Source organism: Hoplias malabaricus, chromosome 14 (assembly GCF_029633855.1).
Source record: "Hoplias malabaricus isolate fHopMal1 chromosome 14, fHopMal1.hap1, whole genome shotgun sequence".
Lineage (NCBI taxonomy): Eukaryota > Metazoa > Chordata > Actinopteri > Characiformes > Erythrinidae > Hoplias > Hoplias malabaricus.
This window is the reverse complement of record NC_089813.1, coordinates 35,588,990-35,610,738: the sequence shown is the minus strand read 5'-3', so window position 1 is coordinate 35,610,738 and position 21,749 is coordinate 35,588,990. Positions and strand designations below refer to the sequence as shown.

General features: G+C 39.5%; 1 protein-coding gene across 1 annotated transcript; it reads right to left on the bottom strand.

The window, feature by feature from the left end:
* Positions 1-16: 16 nt before the first annotated feature.
* On the bottom strand, positions 17-21,517 carry dennd2c (DENN/MADD domain containing 2C). Its single transcript, XM_066644073.1, has 19 exons — positions 20,950-21,517; positions 16,933-18,034; positions 14,711-14,835; positions 14,190-14,305; positions 13,100-13,267; positions 11,293-11,371; positions 10,872-10,916; positions 9,896-10,083; positions 8,884-8,993; positions 8,571-8,640; positions 8,348-8,425; positions 8,083-8,223; positions 7,036-7,184; positions 6,484-6,661; positions 5,968-6,009; positions 4,892-5,000; positions 3,329-3,568; positions 859-945; positions 17-773 (listed from the first exon to the last, which is right to left on the bottom strand). Exons 2-19 carry the CDS (start codon positions 17,835-17,837, stop codon positions 742-744), a joined length of 2,862 nt encoding a protein of 953 aa, XP_066500170.1. The 5' UTR covers positions 17,838-18,034; positions 20,950-21,517; the 3' UTR covers positions 17-741.
* Between the last annotated feature and the right edge of the window lie 232 nt (positions 21,518-21,749).

Genomic DNA, 21,749 nt, shown 5'->3' with positions numbered 1-21,749 from the left:
AAAAATACATAACATTTTGAGGTTATAAAAAAGATCCATGTAAAAACTGTACAACACAAGTATTATGAAGTATTCAATCAAATCAATTTCAGAATGTAAAGTAAAGATTAATACAAAGATAAAACAAGAAATTAGAAACTTCAAAAGATCTACGCAGAAGCATAATCAGTGTGCCTCAGAGGAAATATAAATACCTAAGTTCTGATGGTGATGAACACCATCTCTTCAATTTGAATCTTATTTATCTTTGAAACACTACTCTCCGGTCTGGAAAGCTTTTTTTAAAACACACAGAAAATACTTTCCACACCAATGCTCTCTATAAAATATGTAGTTTGTTTTCTGATTGGTCCTGGTTAGTGTAAAAGGGACTACTTCATTAGCCTGAATCTTACGGAAATTCACCAGAAGCTTTCTGCTTAACACAATAACATGACACACACTCCTCCCTTCCTCCGGACTCTAATTCAGTCCTCCTTTGTTGCTTGTTTATGAAAATCCATTTCCAGTTTTTCAACCAAACTAAATTGCACAGGCGCTCCCAGTAGGAGCGTTTTCAGGGCAGAACCGGGCCCAGTCCAGGCTTGACCTCATCTCCACCCGGCTCCTCGCTTTTCTCAGAGGAGAGGAATCATTGCAGAATCACAGCTGAATCACAGCCCTCCTCCAAGCCCTTTTTACAACCATGGTTTTTGTCACTTGGCACAGAACCCTGGGCTTTTTCTCTGCTTAGGCAATCTCTCACTTCTTCTGTAAAAACTTCATTTTGTTTCCTAGAAACACAACAGGCTGTCACTGTGAGGAAAAGAGGATTACAAATGTTTTCCTTTTTTGGTAGAGGAGAAGCAACTATCTTACCGAGTCCCTTGAGGAATTTGTTGACTCCGCTGGGTTCGGGCTCGGGACAAGTGGCGAGGTATTCGGTTGCTCTAACTTCAAACAGGCCTAATGCAGACAGAAAAGTAAGGCCAGTACAGCCATTAACACGGCGGTTCCCAAACGTTTTCCCAAACTTTTCCCAAAATAGTTAAGAATATATCTGAGCAACCAACCCCTCCACCCGACAAACTCGTCTACATCTTTTGCTTCCAACCAACACTAGAATTTAGTTTAAACACTGTAATTCATATAAAACTGCAAGGTCTTATTCAGCAAAACAAAATAAAGTGGCAAAACACTTTTACAGTTGAATTATTACAAGTGACATGCATTACATGCAAATGGGAGGGGTGCAGGACACTGAAGGGTCAATAGGAACCTAAGTAAAGAAGTGGGAACAGAAACTATTGGGCACTTGACACAAAGTTGGTTTGTACAGCGAGTACATTAAGAACACAATCTACGAGTCAGCATCTGCAAATGCCTTTTATAATCGTGTCATCTGATTTTAGCTTTTGCTATTGAACTGAAGGTGAATTCACAGTCAATGTGACAAGTAGAACTTCTTGACAAATGACAAGGGGATTAGTTTTACTGTGAAATTCTATGCGGAGTTTCCAAATTGGAAATTTGCCTGCTCTGTTTCGCTGTTGTTCCAGTTTTTAAACAAGACCAGTCAAGGCTAACGTCGTTGGACTGCCATCAGATGCAAAGCTTTTGTCACACAAGCATAATCAAAATTTAAAAAACGAGAAGCTGTCGTTCATGTTGATCCATGATATACACCCTTCTTATTAATGGGAGTTTATACAATTTTCACATATTTGTAGTGTCCTGCATTTAAAAAAAAAATAGCATAAAGTGTGACCTCTATTATGTTCCATGCAACTTCTCATGTGACTCTGTCTAATGAAGGACACAAGGCTTTTCCTTCGAGCCTGAATATGTAGACCATATGTTCATTCATTCATTCATTCATTATCTGTAACCCTTATCCAATTCAGGGTCGTGGTGAGTCCAAAGCCTACCTGGAATCATTGGGCGCAAGGCGGGAATACACCGCCAGTCCTTCACAGGGCAACACACACACACACATTCACTCACACCTACGGACACTTTTGAGTCACCAATCCACCTACCAACGTGTGTTTTTGGACTATGGGAGGAAACCCACGCGGACACAGGGAGAACACACCACACTCCTCACAGACAGTCACCTGGAGCGGGAATTAAACCCACAACCTCCAGGTCCCTGGAGCTGTGTGATTGCAACACTACCTGCTGCGCCACCGTGCCGCCCCTGGACCATATATTCTATACCCCAAAATTAATGGGCAGAACCTATATCAATATTTGAACAGGTAATTGATTGTATGTTGTTTTTTAATGATTGTATATATTCTACATATACAACCTTTTTTATAGACTGATTGGACCGGCTCAATGCAAAGAATCGGTTAATGAGAATGATTCAATTAGTCGTCAGTAGTCTGAAGACCAGCTTCCAAAGATTAATCAGCTTTATGTTTGGTTGTTTCCTAACATATCATTGATAAATTAATTACATAAATGTCTTGTAAACTGAGAGTGGGATATACCCCACTTTGGCCAGATTCCCACCTCATACAAGTGCGTTTCAAAAAGGTAAGTCAGCCCCTTCTTGTGGACTTATTTCTTCATTTATTTATGTCTTTTACAATGTTTAACAGTAGTTTTAACATGGTTAAAAGATTTAAAGATATGCAGTGAAGCAGCTGTCACACACATTTACATATAAATGTGTTCATTCATTCATTCATTATCTGTAACCCTTATCCAATTCAGGGTCGCGGTGGGTCCAAAGCCTACCTGGAATCATTGGGCGCAAGGCGGGAATACACCCTGGAGAGGGCGCCAGTCCTTCACAGGGCAACACACACACTCACAGTCACCGGGAGGAAACCCACACAGACACAGGGAGAACACACCACACTCCTCACAGACAGTCACCCGGAGTGGGAATCAAACCCACAAACTCCAGGTCCCTGGAGCTGTGTGACTGCGACACCTACCTGCCACATATAAATGCAATATAATAAAATGAATGTATGCTCAATCAATGCTCAATAGTAATTTTCTACCAATAATAATCACAGTAAAAATCAATGAATCTTGTTAACAGCTGATTATCGTGGGCTATCAACTATATTAGTCCATAAACCGTACAACAGTTTTGTAATAAATTGGCTTATTAACACAATTCAAACACTGTGTGTGGATGTGGGTGCACCGAGTGTTTAAAAGGAGTGTTGAATAATCAGATTCTATTATCAAAATTAGCCTTTTTATAACAACCATTCTGCACAGACTCAACTGGCTCAGCCAACCACAATGAGATGTTTTATAACAGATCTTCCACCATCCACCCATATTCTGAATGGCCTTTTGTCATGGCCAAGTCCTCACTCACCCTTGACTCCCCCCTTACGGAGTTCTCGGTCCTGGATGAAGCCAGCGAACATCTGTGTGTCCATGAAGAGCTGAAGGAACTGCCGCACCCCTCGGGATGGATGAGATTTCCTGAACGTGTCTCTGTTGAGCTCCCGGACACCACTGGGCCCTGTTTCAATGTGCAGCGAATAATGCCCCACCAGCTCCACAAAGAAGCGCACAAAGGCTTCTGACACCAGAGCACTCAGATCACAGCACTCTGCAGGAAGAGGAGGTTTAGTGCGGGGAAAAACAAATCAGACAAATTGATTCAAAGACAAAGACAAAGTTAAAATGGTGACATGGATTTAAAATCTCATTTCGTTCAATCAAAGCTAAACCAGCGTTAACTTTTTATTAAGAGAGTTTGTTAGTCCTGTAAATGAAAAATCGAAAATAGCTGGAAAACATTCACAAACAGGTTTAGCTCCTCTTTCACAGCTGTAACCTGCCTGTAAATCACATGTCTAGGTCTGTGTAATGTCTGAGGAATGGAAAATCAGCTTGAAAAAAAGAAAAAGAGATTAATATTGTTTTCCCTTTTGACAAACCGCATGAAAACTGCAACTACCCGAGGGGAAGTCAGTGTCACTCTTCAACAGCAACAGTTTATTCCTCTCAATGAAGGCATTTCAGCCCTCACTGGCTTTCTTACTATTTTAAGTTATTTATATTAAACAGTGTAATAATAAGAAGGGGCCATTTGTAAAACATTACTGTATACTCTCAATTGTGCATTTTATGTGTAATAGTCATTTACAAAGGCATTTATTTAAAATAAAGATTTTCTCATTTGTTTTTAAATTAAAGTTCATAGAATTAAAGCATGCATGTCTCAGAATGAAATGTACATCACTCAGTTTACTTCATCACTCAGTGCTGATCTTCATTTTGCCTCGTGTACAATTCAGCTAAAGGGAATGCAAATTTCTAAACATTTAAATAAAGTACAAATTGGTAGATGTTCCCTTGCAGTAAGAGTACAGAGGTTATAAATGCACTAAAATGACTGACAATGTACAGATTATTGGTGCAGTCACCAAACATCACCTGAATGTTCTGCTGATGTTAACTGCAATAAATGTGTAATCAAATATTGGTTTAGAATGCAAGTCAAATATAAGCCAATGCCAGATGTCAACCTGCTGATACCGATGTGATTCCAATATCATTCTGAATCTCCATTCTGAATTTTTCCTATTGCCTGTCAGCTCTCTCCGCCATGTTGGCCAGGTTTGAGCATTGGAAGTAACCACTAATGAGTGCAGCTGTTGTTTATTACAGCCAGGTTCTGTCTAGCTTCATGGAGACATTAAATAATCAGAAAAACTATCAGCCTACTGAAATGTAGCCAAAGAAAACATGGCAAAATGTCTGTTAAAATAAAACTAATGAGTCTATGAGCACGAAGACACAGTGGACCACACTCTTACAACACCAAAGTTGACTAGTTTAGAAGTAGTACATATTTTTTCTATTTGTTGTGCATTTATCTATTTAAGTACATGCCACATACTTGCGTCAACACGTAATCTGTACTGACCTCCTCTCCTGTCATCTTTGCTCTGCTCCAGTATCTCTTCCCGGTTTTCCAGGACTTCCTGTAAGGCTGCCTGGAGCTTATTTGGAAGGATACAGTCCTCATCTCCCAGCTAGAGAAAAGCATGAATATAACAAAATAACAGAACATATATGCAGGTCTGTATATAAACATCTACATCCAAATTCATTGCCATGAACACTTAAATTGGATCGCTGATGTCATACTATAACATAATAGGATAGGTTTATTACACAGATCAACAAATAAATTAGAATAAACTGCAAAAATAAAAAATAAAAAAATACATACACATACAGTACTGTGCAAAATTTGTAGGCACCCTATTTTCTTTGAGTACAAATTCTGTTATAGATATTTATTTTATGAATTCTGCATTATTGAGTCAGTATAAAAACATTATATTAATATATTAACATTAATAATAATGTTAAAAAAATATGTCGGTAAAAAAGTGCCACTTCTTAAAAAAGAGGTTACAGTCAATAAAAAATAAAAAAATAAAAAAATACACAATGAAAGCTCCTGAGTTTTTGCCTGAAAAAAAGAAGTGTTACAATCCAACTTCTTAAAAGAACTGTGGCAGATTCTCGAAGACTCTCAGTAAAACTGCCATCTAATTTCTTTATAAAACGGTATAAACTGTACCTAGGACAGCCCATATTTAAGGGAAGACAATATTTAAGGGAAAAAAAAGCAAATGGTCATCTTCTTTTGTTTATTAATGTTTACTGCACATTGTTGTCTTTTTCTTTCAAGTAATAAAGAATTAATTGCATTAATTCCAACTTTTGCACAGAACTATACACACGTACTGTGACTTATTTGAAGACAGTTTTAAAAATGACATTTCAACTTTATACGAATTTTTCTAGATTGTATCTTCCTTTTTAATGTTTTTAAACTTACACATTTCATTCAGAAGCACCTTCATTAATTGCTACATGTACAAACAGGCATGAGCTTTAAAACACACCCCTCAAACATAAAAGCACTTATACCTCCTTAGGTAAATACACACCCCTCTATTGGAAAAGAGGCTGCAGCATCACACCCACCTGAACAACAAACTTGTCTGCACACAGGTCCACAATGAGCACCTGAAATCAGTGGAATACATACGTGGTCATTTTCAAACTGACGTTTAGGTTTATGTTAATATTGAGGTATATTTCTCTTTCTAAAAACATACCATGCTATTACAATAATGTGAAAGTAGTACAGGCAGTGAATAATACAGGCACAAAGAAACATGCGTAAGTTTGAGCAAAACCTTGCTAATGAATGAAAACACTTCAGTGTAAGGCTGCAGTTAAAACAAATACTGGATTCTTGGAAAAAACATCTAATCTAATAACCGGGCTGTGATGTTATCACACTGATGTTAGTATTTCTTTAAGAAAGCAGAATTCTATGCATTCCAAAACATTACATAATTAACAACAATTGGATTTTGAAGCTAATTAAATAAAACCTACAGAGCCTCTGGATTTCCCCTACTTCTCCTTTTGTAATGACTCAAGTTATATTTCAAGCCACTTTTCCTATGAACCAGGTAAAGAGGGGCAACTGACCTCTTCAATGGGCAAATCCAGCAGCTGTGGCAGTGATGGTGAGAGCGCCCCCAGGAGGAAGGGTGTAGGAGAGCAGCTAATGTCCAGCATGCTGGCAGGCAACACAGGAACGAAGGTGTGCTGCCAGGTGAACGGATAGAGCAGTGCAAGGGCTGAATGTGCACAGCGGGATAAGGTGCTGGAAAAGAAGATACCACATTTTTGGTACTCTGGAATAATTTATATCAAATGAAACATGAAGAATGACCTAGGATAGTAGTAGTTATAGCAGTTTCAGTAGTTTTAACCAGTGTGTGCCATAGTTCAAATATTGTGGAGGACTCTCTGCTTATGAAAACATTCAAGTAATCAATAAATTAGACTGCTAGAGCAGGAAATCCCCAATCTCCACTAGATACTAGTCCTAAAAGACTGAAATGAAAGACCCCTGACCTATCATAATAAATATTTCATACATTTGGTTTAATGATGTCAAGTGCACTTGTTATCAGTGAATGATAATTAGTGACTCTGGCAGTCCCTGTCCTTTAATCAGAGCAACATGAAACAAACCTGAGTTTGTCTGCAATAAATATGACCCTCCTCTCCAGCAGCAGTGACGCAAAGACATGCAACAGCCTGCAGGGACTGAGACACTGCAGTAGGCTTTCAAAATCCACATGTTCCAGTCGCGAGTCCACTGGACGACAGAGAGTCAGCTCCTGTACACACATAAAAATGAATCTGCTATTGCACTTGAGGATGTGACCTGGTACTCACCATCTTGTTCAGCAAGCTAAATCTTTTCTACACGGAGGAGCTAGCTACTAGCATACAAACAGCTTTTTGCGCATCATTAAAAGAGGGGAAACCCAAAAGAGAAATGTCTTACAGATGCCCTTTAAAGGTTTTGTCTTTTCTACAAGATGTCTTCTTTAATGCCTTCTTGAAACAAAAGGAGCCTTGTGACCTCTTGCACTTCCTGTGGTGTACTGCAGGCTGCCACACTGACCACATACAGTACCCATCAAAAGTTTGGACACATCATTTCAGTAGTCATTGGTGGAAAAGGGCTATTCAATGTATAGAACTGTGTAGCAGCCCCTACCTCTGCACAAGCCAAAGTTATGGTCTCAAACACATTAAGAAGGCAAGCAGTTCTACAAATTAACTCTTGGCGAGGCCACAGCTAGTCACTGGAAACCATTCCAGGTGATGACCTCATGAAGCTGATTGAGAGAACGCCAAAAGTGTGCAGAGCAAAAGGTGGCTACATTGAAGAATCTAAATTATAACATTTTCTTCATAGTTTTAATGTTTTCCATATTCATTTACAATGTAAATAATAAAAAACAAAGAAAAACCATTGAATGAGAAGATTTAAACTTTTGACTGGTACTGTACATACACCATGTGAAAAATGGCCCAAAAAAAGGAAAACCCTCCCTGAGTGGGCATGTCCAAACTTATGATGGGTACTTTGAACATTACAGAGCATTAAATAGCAGTTCTGGCTTAGTTGAGTCAATGCAACCACAAGAACCAAATCCATGTTGACTTAGTTTAAAAACATTTGCAGTTTTTCCATTCTGAGAGCAAACATGTACCAGACCCACTAACCTCATTGCCTGAACCAGGAAGGAAGATTTTGACAGTGATGGTGCGCCCTGGAGCTGGAAATGGTGCTTCCATAACGCTGCGCATGAATGGGTGAACCAGCGCTGGAGCAATTTCCCTCCTCCTCTCCACCTCTTCTAGGATCTATACAAATGAAAAACAAAAAAGAAATGTTGACTTTATCTGCGCATGAAAGGTTTGCTTGGCCACTAAGTTATTACAATTCATTATTTCAGAAAAATATCCCTAAGACTGGAAATCCCCTGACCTTTGAAAACAAATTGAAGCAACCCAGTCTGCTGATGATGCAGTGGACTTCAGGCAGTCTCTTCCCCTTTCCACAGGGCTGCAGAACACAGTGGTCAAAAACAAAACACGTGTCAACCAAAGATGACTCAGCAGCAAAACTGCAAATCTCAAGGAGACAACATTCTGATCCATGTATTCATTACTTTTCCACTGAATAAACATATCTACCACTTCCAACTCACCAGGATTTTGCGACAGTAACCAAACCAACGGCTGCCATCTTCACCCGTCAGGACAAATGAAAAGGTTTCACTGTCAATACAGAGGGGGGAGAGGGGAGGGAAAAAAAAGAACATCAAATCACAGCTCAGGAACTTATGCCAGAATGGTTAAACATGGTTTCGGGAAAAACAGATTAAATGCCAAAAAACGAATACATTTGGGACTGCATATTGCAATCAGTGTAGTTTAAAGTCATTTCTCAGTTCTGACTCAGAAAACACATGAAGAATGACTCTGTTTGGGGCTGTGAATCATGTAATGATTCTGTATAACCTGTTCTCATCTGCAGATGGCTTCCAGTCCTGAGCATCTGGAAAGCAGAAACTGGGAATGGCCTTTAGTCGGTCCTCTGCCTCACGAGACAGTCGAGAAGATTTTTCAATCTACAGACAAGCAGACACACACCCATACACACACCCATACACAAACAAGTTACAAAACCAAAAAACAAAACTTTTTTTCTAATTTTTTTACTGACCTTTAAATTGACTGGAACAGACAGACATATGCACATATGCAAATAAATCAAGAACCCACAAACATGGGTAGATGTGTATATACAGGAGGTCCTCGGGTTACGTCAGTCCCGAGTTACGATGTTTCGTGGTTACACATCTCCCATTTACTGTATAAAGCCTTGTTTTGCTTCGTAAACGTCATAACGCGAACTTCGTGTTTGGTGTGTGCGGTGGAAGAATACACGGTTACGTGGCTCGGGATAATTAGGGAGGGGGGGTTACTGTGCTGAACAAGTGTTCAACGTGGATGAGACAGGCTTGTATGTACGTATGTTCCGACTTACACCGAAAATCGGTTTACGACGCGACGTAGGAACGGATCAACGTCATAAGTCGAGGACCCCCTGTACATTACCTCACCCCAGCACCCACCCTGTTACCCACCCCGACCCTTTGCTCCCACCAAGTGAACTACATCTGTTTATTTTTAAAAATTAACATAAATAGTGTAATAAAAAGCAATAGTAACAAAAACTACATTAATAAATAAAATAAAACAAAAGTTATAAACAGAAGCAGAAGATAGTAACAGTAATTATAAAAGCAATAAATAAAATTACATTAATTATGACCTATATAACATTCCTATTATTGTTTTAAAATATATTTTAACAATAAATGGTTTACACCAGGTAACTGAGCATGATATATCATTAAAACTATTTATCAGTGTGAAACCAAAGCAGGAATAAATGATGTATCACCTATCACCCCCTTACAGTGTGCTTGGATGCTCCTCAATATCCACAAATATTGTGATGCTTTACCTTGGTGGGGAACTGTTGTGTAATCTCTGGGTAGTATGTGTTTCCAGGGAAACACTTTCTAAGCGACACCACAACAAACAACTGGAAGAGCTGTTCCTGCTGCAGTTGGATTAGATCCCTCTCTAACGTGCGATACCCAGGCCTCCTCTTCAATGTAGACTGTTTATATACCATTCGTGGGGAGCTGCCTGAAAAGAAACCAATATAAAACTCCAAAATTAATAAAGGCAGGCTAAAAGGATTCCAATGAATACTGAAGTTAAACTGCTGGTATTATATTACAATTGTTGTGACCAGTTTTAGAATCAATTCTGTGGAGAATGTGAGAGGAGTAAGGTAGTAGTAATGTCTGGAAGCTGGTATATAAGTGGGATCTATAATCTGTCCTGTAAATGCCGTGGTCCTACTCAGTGACTGTGCCCTTTTGTGGCCCAAACACCGTACGCATGGAATACTCAAAGTGTGCAGTCTACCACTACTTTGCTGTTTCTGTGGTAAAAAATGTACCCAGTGAAATAGAAGTGACCCTGGAGTGAACAATACCACCAACACCCTTCATAAAGGCTCCTCCTCTCTGGATGCACTCTTTAACGTTTAGAGCAAGGTTTCTGAAACTGGTCCTCAGGGTTACGCAGACAGTCCATGTTTGTTCACAACTCATTGGGATAGAGAAAAAAAAAACAGGGACCATCTGTTGGGGCCCTGAGCACTTTTTTTTTAATATATCTATTACCATGTTTATTATATTGAATGTATCTTTTTACACATCTTCCATGTTTTTTCCTTAATGTTTATTAATATTTAACTGAGCTATGATTAATTAATCAACATCATGCTCTATCACAACTGACAGAGAAATTAACAGAAGAAGGGCTTGTGGTTTTACTTGTCAATTCGGGTGTTTTACAGCTGGGAAAAAAAGGACTGCATTAATGCAAATATATTTAATATTTCAGAAGTGGGAAAGAAAACCGACCTTTTGTGGTGTCTTCTGGATCGCTCTCTGTTCCACTAAGGTCATCTGTCATACATAAAACAATGAGAATGAGGGGGAGTTTGAGGAGGAGGGAGAGAGAGAGAGAGAGAGAGAGAGAGAGAGAGAGAGAGAGAGAGAGAGAGAGACAGAAAAGAGAGAGAGAGAGAGAGAGAGAGACAGAAAAGAGAGAGAGAGAGAGAGACAGAAGAGAGAGAGAGACAGAAGAGAGAGAGAGAGAGACAGAAAAGAGAGAGAGAGACAGACAGAAAAGAGAGAGAGAGAGAGAGACAGACAGAAAAGAGAGAGAGAGAGAGAGAGACAGAAAAGAGAGAGAGCACAAATTAATATCATTGTGTAATATAATCTTTAAAATAGAAGACAGAAATTATATATGGTGTAACACCTATGAATGGTTCAGTACCTCTGCCAGAACTTGTTTGGTTTTTCACTCTCTTCCTCCCTCTCTTAGCCTGGAAGATCTCTTGAATTCTGCTCACATACTACACAACAAACAAATAAACAGCACAGAACATGATTTTGATTTTAACCACTGCAGAATGGCTGACCTACGCTAATGAAAGAACTTAAAAGCAAAGAAGAACCATGAGAAACCACCAGTGTTATTTTGGTTCTCTATTCGAGTCAGCCAAATTAATTTTTCTTTTCATACCGGCAGCATGGAAACAAGTTAGTCAAGATCTGTAGTCATGGTTCTCATGCTGCCCAACCCACTTTTAACTGCAGACGCTTTGACAGCTCAGTTTTACGAGGAATGGAAAGAGACAGTCTGCTGTTCTTCATCTGATAAAACACAATGACCTTTTGGTGATAAAGTTGAACAAAATCATTATTTATATATCACTGAGTTACTGTATCACCCACATCGCATGAGGCAGGATTTACTAATTATTGGAAAGAAGAAAAATAAGAAAAACGATTAATGTTGGATGGCATCACTATTAAAATAAGATGCAGCCTGTTTTGAATTCGTTGCTTTATTGATGTCATGAAAACCAACACATTTGCACATTTCTGCCAAAAAACAGCTTGTTTAATTGTAAGGGATAAAGTGTGGGTGGAAAATGGTCATGTAAAAATAATTTATAGTTTTCAGTTGTATATAAATCCACACAAACATCATAAAACAGACCTCAGGGAAAGATATTTTTTTAAAAAGCAGGCTATGACCAATTTATAATTAACTATCAACATCCATCACTGGGTAATCCAGATTATTAGAGAAGACTAGCGCCGCAATGTGCCCCCCCCCCTCGGTGCTAGAGCAACTCATCTATTCACGATCATGTTTATATAACTGTCTACAAGAAAGTTTTAATTTAGTAGCGGGCTAAACACCTGTATGTTAAAAACAGTGGTTAAAGTGAAGACTTTTTTGTTGAAAATCAGCTGAAAATTCAAACTACTTCTGAGTTAACTAGTTTTCTTTCTAGAATTAGCACTACTTGGATTTACTCTTCAACCCATATTTGCTTAAAGACAAATATTACAATAATCCCAGACCAAAACATTAACTGTAGCAGCTGATACATTTCAAAAAGCTTCTAATCCTTACGCCAATTATTTCAAGATCAAACTCAAAGGACCAAAAATAAATTTCCTCATTTGAACGTGGTCTCACTACATCTCTCAACAGATTAAAAACGGGTAACTCCTTACCTCCCAGCTCAGTTCTCGCGAATAATGAAAACAGCTTTCTTCCATTAGCTTCATGTGTGATGTGGTTAATTAAACCCAGAGATGGATTTAAACAGCTTTAAAATGAATGACTCTTAACACATCCATTATTCAAGACTGACGATATCCTACACACCCATGAGGTCAAATATAGCTTGGTTAGTCAGCAGTGGTCAGCACGTGGCACATGGCATGAGTGATAACGCTCAGTGTCTCTCCATAATGGGCATTTCCTGCCTCTTCCATCTATCTTCTTAGCACTCACACTCTTCCTCAGAAATGACATTCCCGCTCTTGCTTATTTCCTCTATTCCCACTTTTGACCTCAGCAGAATGTCACATATAAAAGTTCTACATCACAAGACAAAGAACTTCACTTTCACAACTCTCTGAACTTGTGAAGCATGTATAAACATGCAAAGCATAATCCCCTGGTAAATTCAACCACAAAATTAGCATAAGATAACCACTATATGCTTGACTGCTTTTTCAGTGTGCGCTCATTAATGTATAATTGGGCCTGTGCCGTTTACCTGAAGCTGCCGCTGAGTTCTGTAGGCAGCAGCATGTCTTGTTGCTGATGGTTTAGGGGTGCCTGCCTTAGACATTTGGGATGGAGATGTCACAGACTGTCTGAAGTCTTGGACATCCTCCTGCAGTCTGACAGAATTGGCTCGTAACGTGAGTGGCTTCGGAGGTAACTAAAGACACAAATACAGTGTAAAAAAAACAACTAATATTCAGCATAAATATCAACACTAATGCACCCACTGAAATACGGATGCATGTTTTTTTGAATATGGTGTTGCACTGATACCAATACTGTATTTTTAAGTAAAAATACATAAAAATGTCTTTGAGTCATGGATGGGAAACATAGTCAGCGCAGTCTCTACACCCAGCAGCGGGAGCTGGAGATTAGTAGAAAATCACGTAGTACCACTTTAAATGGTTCAGAAATACTAGCGGTAGCTGCAGCATGCTTTCCACAGTGTTATGTTATTTAAGGTGGAATTGAAAATTAGAATAAAGGCTGTAACAGCGTGTTTTGTAATAGTAATACTCATTTTTTGGGGACATGTATTGTAGTTTTACCGTTAATCCGTCCAACACTGTAGAGCTCCACTGCACGCGCCTGAGTTTACTTTCTGTGCTCTGTTCTCATTGGCTGTTGACAGGACTCGTTCACAGCTAAATTGGTGGAGAGTTTACACTATATGACTACATCCAAAGTCGGGTCGAAAAAGTCAAATGTTCGATATGCTGCGACTGGTCTGAAACGCGATTTTGAGATTCAAAAATTTTTTACATGTTGACGTGGTATCGGTGCAGCCCTATTTTTTTATTTAAGTAATTACCTGCTGATACAAATATGTTTCTGCCATCACTTGCTTCCCTACATTCAAACTGACTATTTTCTTGGAAGAAAAAACAAGCCTAGACTTTAATGCCGATTTACATTTTACAATCAGTGTTTCTCCAATCCATCCATTCAAAAATGTGGGTCTCAAACAACATAACTGAGTTAATAGAGTTTTAAAAAACACGTGGGTTTCCATTAGGCTCTAAGTGAATAATCCACACATGGGTCTTTTATTTGATTCAATTATATGTGTGAATTACCTTTGGAGTGCGTGGGGAGGGTCTTTGTGCAACTGTCCAGTGTCGAGATCGCATGATGGGCAGGCACATTGGAGACAGTTTAATGTCCTCATATGGGTTTTCCCTTGGCACGTCAGCTAGATATGACATATACAGGAAGTTACAGTCATGGGACTCATTGCCGTTAAACTGTACACAGCATATTTCAAAAGCACAAAGGTCATAATTTCTACATCATGGTCTAGCACCTAGCTGATAAGCAGCAGAGATCTACAGTTTCACAATATTAAACAGGGTCCTAGATCTTATTTTGTTTGTATGTTTCCAATGCAAATTCAATCACCTGATATTCCTTGAGGGGAAAAAAAAAGCTAAATTACTGTAGGTCATGTGCAACTGCCTCACTGCAGCCATTTAAGCGCTCTGTCTTTAAAACCAAAACAAAACTTTTCTGATCGTCTTGCACCCTCTTACGTTTTTTTGACTACATATATGTTTCATTTTTTCTGTAACTCAAGTCAAGGAATTCAGTCTAGACCCACAGATGATGTCTTCATATAAGCTGTCCTCAGATCGGGCATGGTACAATCCTGAGTGGCGAGCCTCAGACCCTCTGGACCCCTGCTGAGCTGCCAACCGGACCACATCTTCAAACTCAAACGACTTCCTATGGAGGGAGACGGAGCAGTGCTAATGCATAAGTAAGTAGGTGATACTGTGATGATATGAACATTGTTCTTCTCAGCGTATTATGGAAATGGTCAGTGCTTAAAGAACAGGGATAAGTTGGCTGCTTCATTATAAATAGAGCAGAATTGTGACTGTTTAATAGGATTTATTGCACATGGTGTGCAAAAAAGACCATGTTGATAGCTTTTAAAATTGTATTTTTTTTTTGTGCTTGTCTAAAGCCTGTGATAGTATTGTGAAAACATACTGTGACACATCTACAATTATGAGTCACCCTTTAATACAGTAAAACCGCATCTGTGTTTAATTTGTGTTAAATCTACAATGATCTGCAGTGTAGTCCATGTCAGTCCAACCATGAATGGCTAGCAATTTAAATGGCTAATCTTCATCATACATGAGAATTTTAGCAGAAACTTATGTGAATTTACTTTCTTTATAGCAGTTTATTTTGAGTAGACATATCCAGATATGAGCAAATAAATCATTTAAAAAGCACATGCAGAGGTAAGTGTGAATTCATGTGGTACTGCTATGGGACATCTTAAGTTGCTGATGCTTTATACGCATTTTTGATGCAGGCACGACTGAATGTATTGTCCTATCACTCAGTGTGGCAGTATTACAATACAGAATGGCTGGAATTTTCATTCAAAACCACACACCCCACAGCAGATATAAAACAATGTGCAACAGAAGAAAAATGGACCTAAGCGCCGAAAAAATGACAAAAACAGACAGTGCAAACACGAGAGCAAAAACTGTTCAAAGTGACCTCTGCACTATTGGCTGAGACAGAAGTAGGCCATGTCCAGACAATAGAGTAAGATTCTGCCAGAGAAAGCCTGACATCACAGCTGGAACAGAGCCAAACTACACTCTCACCCACTCCCTCCCAGGCCTCACAACCTTCAGCAGCAAAGAAGTGAAACTACAGGACATGCATGTCATAACCCAAAAGGATGGCCAAGGCTGCAGATTCCTCAGCTCGCGGAATTACAACATATTCTCAAAACAGTCAACATATGGTACTAATGCAGAACTTATAAATCAAGATTTTGATCACAGAAGGCAGTTCTGAATTTGGGACAAGAGAGTATGCAAACACAGCCTGTTTGCAAAAGCAGGATGGGGTCTGAGAGTAGGCCAGTACCATGCACAAAACATCGCAGATGTGAATGCAGAATACAAACTGGAAAATTGGATTTATTGACCACCCTCTGGCTTGCATCTTCTATAAAACAACCATTGGATATTTTCTTAAACTTTCAGCTTGTTGACATCTGTTTCTCTGCTAGACCACAAACATAGCAGAGTTCCTCATTAACAAGTTTTGGTTGGAGTGCCCATCTCCATAAAAGGCCATGTCTTCATCAGACGGAAAGTATGCCTGCTTTTTGTCACAGGCTGGATTTCTAATCCAATAAGCAATACTGCTAAAATAAAGATCGTGAGATGATAAGAAAGTAAGCAACAGTAATTACCCATAAAGTGCTACGATGGGAGACTGTGAGGTGATATAAAAATGTTAAAATAACAATTTGTTTAATGTAGTGTAATGTTGATATAATACCTCTGTGAACATTTTCCCACTAACAAGGTTTATTTACAGCAGGTCAGTAATTTACCTGAGTATTTAGAAGTACAGACCACTGTGAAAGGCTATGCATACAAATAGTGCATCAGTTCAAGATTGATTTTTCTCAATATAAGAGAGTAAAGGAATTGAGAACAACACATACAGGATTTGGAGCAACATACACTGCCATCTAGGCAACGTCTTCTTCAGGGAATGCCTTTTTAATAAAAAACGATATTCTATACATATTTCAACAGCGTGGCTCTGTAATAAAAGAGTCTGGGTGCCTAAGTGCTGTTTGCTGTCATGTCAATTAGCTTTTTATTTATATTTTGCAAGTTAGTATACTTACAAGTTAGTAAGGATAGTTTATCAAATCAATATGACCATATATATATTTCATGAGCAGGGTTTAAAAAATTAAACACAATAACAATTCTTCATGACCTGAGGTGCTCTAGTCAGTTCCAGAAGAACTGCCAATTGCTCACTCACCTGTTCTTCCTGTTTCTGGAAAAGCCATTGCTAGAAGTGATTGGACAGGGAGGAGGTGGCCCACTGGGAGGACGTATGACATCACGTTTTCTTCCTGGTTGTGACTGGCTTACAGGAGAAATCTGCTTCTCCCATTCCAACAAACCTGCAAGTGGGCTGAGAGCTCCCTGGTACTGGAATGTGCGCTGTGGTTTAGGCGGCGGTAAGTTAGGATCTGGAGGACTCTGTGCAGAATCCGCTGAGACAAGGTGCTTAGAGAAGAATGACAAATCTTTCTCTTTATCCCAGAGAGAGTCTTCACCCTCTAGCCTCCTCCAAAAACCCCGGGAAGTGTAAAAATTCCCAGGAGGCAGCGAGTCCTCATGATCTTCCTCACAATGAGGTAGAGATATAACTGTGAAGTGATCACTGGAATCACTGTTATTGTCCTTTTTTAAATCCAGTTTGTTCACAGGAGGTGGAATTTGGGTCAAAACGGGTGATAGCTTAGACACTGGAGTCGAGGTTACAACTTTGTTCAAAAGTATTCGATCCCGGGGACTGAATTTCTGCCCCGTGGCAAACTGACCTTGACTAGTCTGGTTTTCCCTAAAATCCAGGCCCATGCTTATAGTTTTAGAAAAGTTCGTGTTTTTACGTCCATTACTTTTGTCATTCAGGCAAACTCCATTGCTGAGTACATCCCCAGAGTAAGTGCAAGAGACAGGGCTGCCATGGGTCTTAGTTTTGCCTACATGGCCATCGTCATGCTGGCTGAGTCCCTCCCATTGGGAGATTTTCTGTTTGATGTTAACACCGCTGTCCCGGGCCAGTGGCTTGTCTTTAATTGGCGACTGCCATGCAGCTGATGTCCTTCCTCCTCCTCTTCCTCCTGGTTTCCCATAGTCTACTCCTATGGCCAGCATGGCAACCAGACCAGACCACGAAGCAAGCCAGCCCTCACTGTGCACAGGTCACTGGAGGAAACCCCAGGGCAACTGGTGCCATTGCTGGACAGGAAAACATACTCAGGAGACAGGTCCAGGATGGAAGTTCACAGATATTCCCTTGTCCAAGAAGTTAAGCTTCCAGTACCTGTGGCATTTTGCCATCACACTGCATCCTATAAAGCAAAATCAAACACACATGCACAGAAGGTTAACTCTGACTGCAGAAAATAGTGTTGGACATAGAGTTAAAGTCACTACAAGAATACCTATGGTTGAAGACTAAAAAAACCTCTGCATGGATGTGTATAAAGAGGAAACTGTGTCTCCATCAAGGTCAGCAGTAAGGCCAAAAATAAAACAAATGTGAGAAAGAGACCGCTAGTGAAAGACAACCGCAGGAACAAGAGTCATTGTGCAGATTGTCTGGAGGCCCATCACCAATGGCAACCGTCCCCCATCCGTGTCCCGTTTCCCCTCAGCCGCCCCCTCTTTCTCCAGCTGAGTCTGTCCCCCCAAGTACTGCCATGCATTAACACACTCAAGAATAATGTAATTCAATTTCTCTGCTCTCAGAAAAGGCCTCTTTCAGCATGGCACGAAAAAGGACAGGCATCCCAAGTATTTTTACATCCATGCCCACAAAATAGGCTGCATTTTGTCAGCACACAATAGCACCCTTTAAAGAATCCATCGGCACATCAATCACAAGACAGAAAAACGAAATATGCAGCATTTCATGCATGTTAGTAATCACTCATGCCTGTATAAAAAGCTGAACTCAAATAAAGACCACTCGAAATTCTTGAAGAGATTGTGTCTCTCAGGCTGCTGCTGGACCTGGCAACCATAACGCAAGCCCTCTTCCAGAGCCAAAGTGTTTTGGACACGTTGCACGATGTGCTGAAGAGTCTGAAAACGTTTAGGAAGACATGCTGGAATTCCTCAGTACCAGCATCTACTGAATATTAATAAATCTATGTGCTGCATTCCACAAGTACCAATGTACACGATGGGAACATACAACCAAAAACACTACGGTGCCCGTCCTGAAAAAGGTGGCTTTGTTCTGGCTGACCTAAATTGAACGTATGCACTGGAATCCCACCAAGATCAGAGTCAGAGCCAGAACCCATCCCCCTGAATCATCACATAAACTGACTGACCCACTTGTGTGTATGTGTGTGTGTGTGTCTCTGTCTGTCTGTCTGACTGTCTGTCTGTTTTGCAGGAAGGTTTAGCCTGTGTTTCCTGAGTCGCAGGAAGCAAGGATCAGCAGAAAGTCTATAATGATGGTTTAGCATATTTGTCATAGAGATGCATACCAAGCTTTTTTTGGAAAGATGCATGAATCAGATGTAATGTTGACCAATTCCACATCCATCAGCACAACGTATTTTGTAATATTTCTGAAAAATTGAATTGAGTAATTTCCTTAGTGCAATACTGGTGTCTTAAAGGAGGCTATTTTGTGAAAAATTAAGAAGCAAAGCCTAAGAAACTGCAGTATTATATTCAAAAGAGACCAGAAAGGATTAATATAAGTACCTCAGGTACAATATACAGTGACTCCAGCCATCCTTAACTCCTGAGATGGGTCCCTAAATAGAGCAAGCCTTTACATCACTGTCGTCTGTTGTTACCTGTGCAAAAAGAAAGTGACCAGGGGCCAACTCGGTGAAACTGACTTACTGACCAAATAATGTATCGTAATCCAGGGGGATTTAGTCCACATTTCCGCATTTTCTGCATGTTTATGTATCACTATAAGCACTGAATGTGAAAAATATTGGATATTAGCCCACAAAACTCCTACAGGCATTACTAGTTGCGTCGGGGTGCTTGCAGCTCTCATTTCAGAGGCGAGAATGAAGCAGAGGTACGGTAGCATCAAACAACTGCTTCACACCCAAAGATAAAATCCTTGCTTTGATGTCTGAGCCACCTGCTTACAGGTAACCCACAACACAACAGGAGCTCAGAATTATTGCTTGTGTTTGTGAAGGAGAGATAAATGCCACACATACACCGCTGCCATACCAGTATAAACAAGACACTAGCATTATAGCAGCCATCAGATGACACCCAATCATCACATAGACCTAAATAGTCTAATTGCAGCTTTGAATTATATGTGTTCCTCCCACGTCAGGTATTGCTGCATGAGGGAACTTGCTACGGGTGGGGTGGATTAGGGGCATCTTTCCACAGGGTGGGGTAATTTAGGACGTGAGAATATGTGGGAAACCTGAACGTGGGTGAGATCTGTATGCAAAGCAAAACTGTTAGAATTTACCTGAAGCCCTGAAACTAACTCTGGGTATAATACCTTCTGATATCAACAAACATGGACACAGATTATCTTGCTGTTTTTATTGTAGCTGTTTTTACACACTGTACTGTATTATTGCATAATTTCATTCTACTAAAAGTACAGAATAATATTCACAATGTTCAGGCACTTGTTCTTGAATAAATATTAACTAAACTGTAAACATTCTTTGAGATTAAATAAATTAAACTGATGCATTAACTAATTGACTGATTGATTGGTTCTATCTTGAAATAAATTCATGAGAAGGTACAAATATTTTGAGTAATTCTTGAGTACTCCTATTCGTCTACTGATCAACACTGACCCAATATAAATGATTGTTTCTGTTGTATAAACATACAAAAATGAAACATTAAAAACGGAAATACATGGTTCCAGTGCGATCAAGTGCAGCTAAACTGCTATAGGTTGAATGGATTTTGTTTGTGACATCACAAAAACGGGTACTTCTGAATAGACTACTTTCATGTGCGGTGTTATGTGGGTTTGTGAATAATCGATTATCCCATTGTCAATACACACCACATCAGTTCTAATGTTTAAAAATATAAAGGATACTGTGGGAATGACTGGAGCAGAAACGTTTAAACGTACGTTTAAAACGTTTAACAGTCAGTTCAAGGATTTCAAGTCTAGTCGACATGATGTTGAGATTTATTAAAATAATTAAAAATTAATAAATTAAAAAAAGCCAGTGAGAAAAGTGAAGTGTACGTTATTATTTTTTTCAAAATACTCATCTCAGCTGAAACTTACCCTTATAGAAAGCCGAAGGCAAAATCACGGTGATGAGGGAAGATTTCCACAGAGAAGCCACTCATTAAATTTCCAGAAATTTTACTCCTATGTTTTCAAGGGAAAAAAAAAACACTTTTCCAGCTTTAGAAGACGTCGTCCTTTTTGTATCCAGCGTATGAATCTAGTCAGAACACAATAAGACCACGAAAGCCCCAAGCGGCTGACGATTCTTCTTCAACTGGTCGCTTTAACGTTAGTTCTGTTGAAGTTAAGCCCTTTCCAGCGCTAGCATGCTAAGCTAATTTCTATCCTTCTTAGTTTTCAAAATCCACAGGACGCGAATACCAGTGGATTTAGTCCATCGCTGCTCTTCTCTGGTATTAATGAACTCTCTGTGATATTTCTAGCCCCTCAGACTAAGCTAGCTACATCTGTTTTTCTGGCTGTTTCTGTGAGCGAAGTGAACACTACCGTCTCCTACTGTCATCTGAGCTCAACTCACTTCACTTCACTCCAGTTCACTTCAGTTCAGTTCCCCACAGCAGCAGAAGGGCTGCGGCGTTAACACCATTAGAAACAGTTTACTGCCTCAAATCAACCGATTCGTCATCGAAACCGACTGATATTGCTTTAAAAACAACATCAGTGTGTATAAATCAAAACACTTTTTGGTTAATCAAATACACCAAGTCCCACTACCAATAAAAATAAACCAACCCTGAGAAAATCTTAAATCTTCCCTAACTCTTGCTTCAAAACTGAATGCATGAATGAATGAATACATGAATAGAATCCAGTTATTTCTAACCACCCTCCCA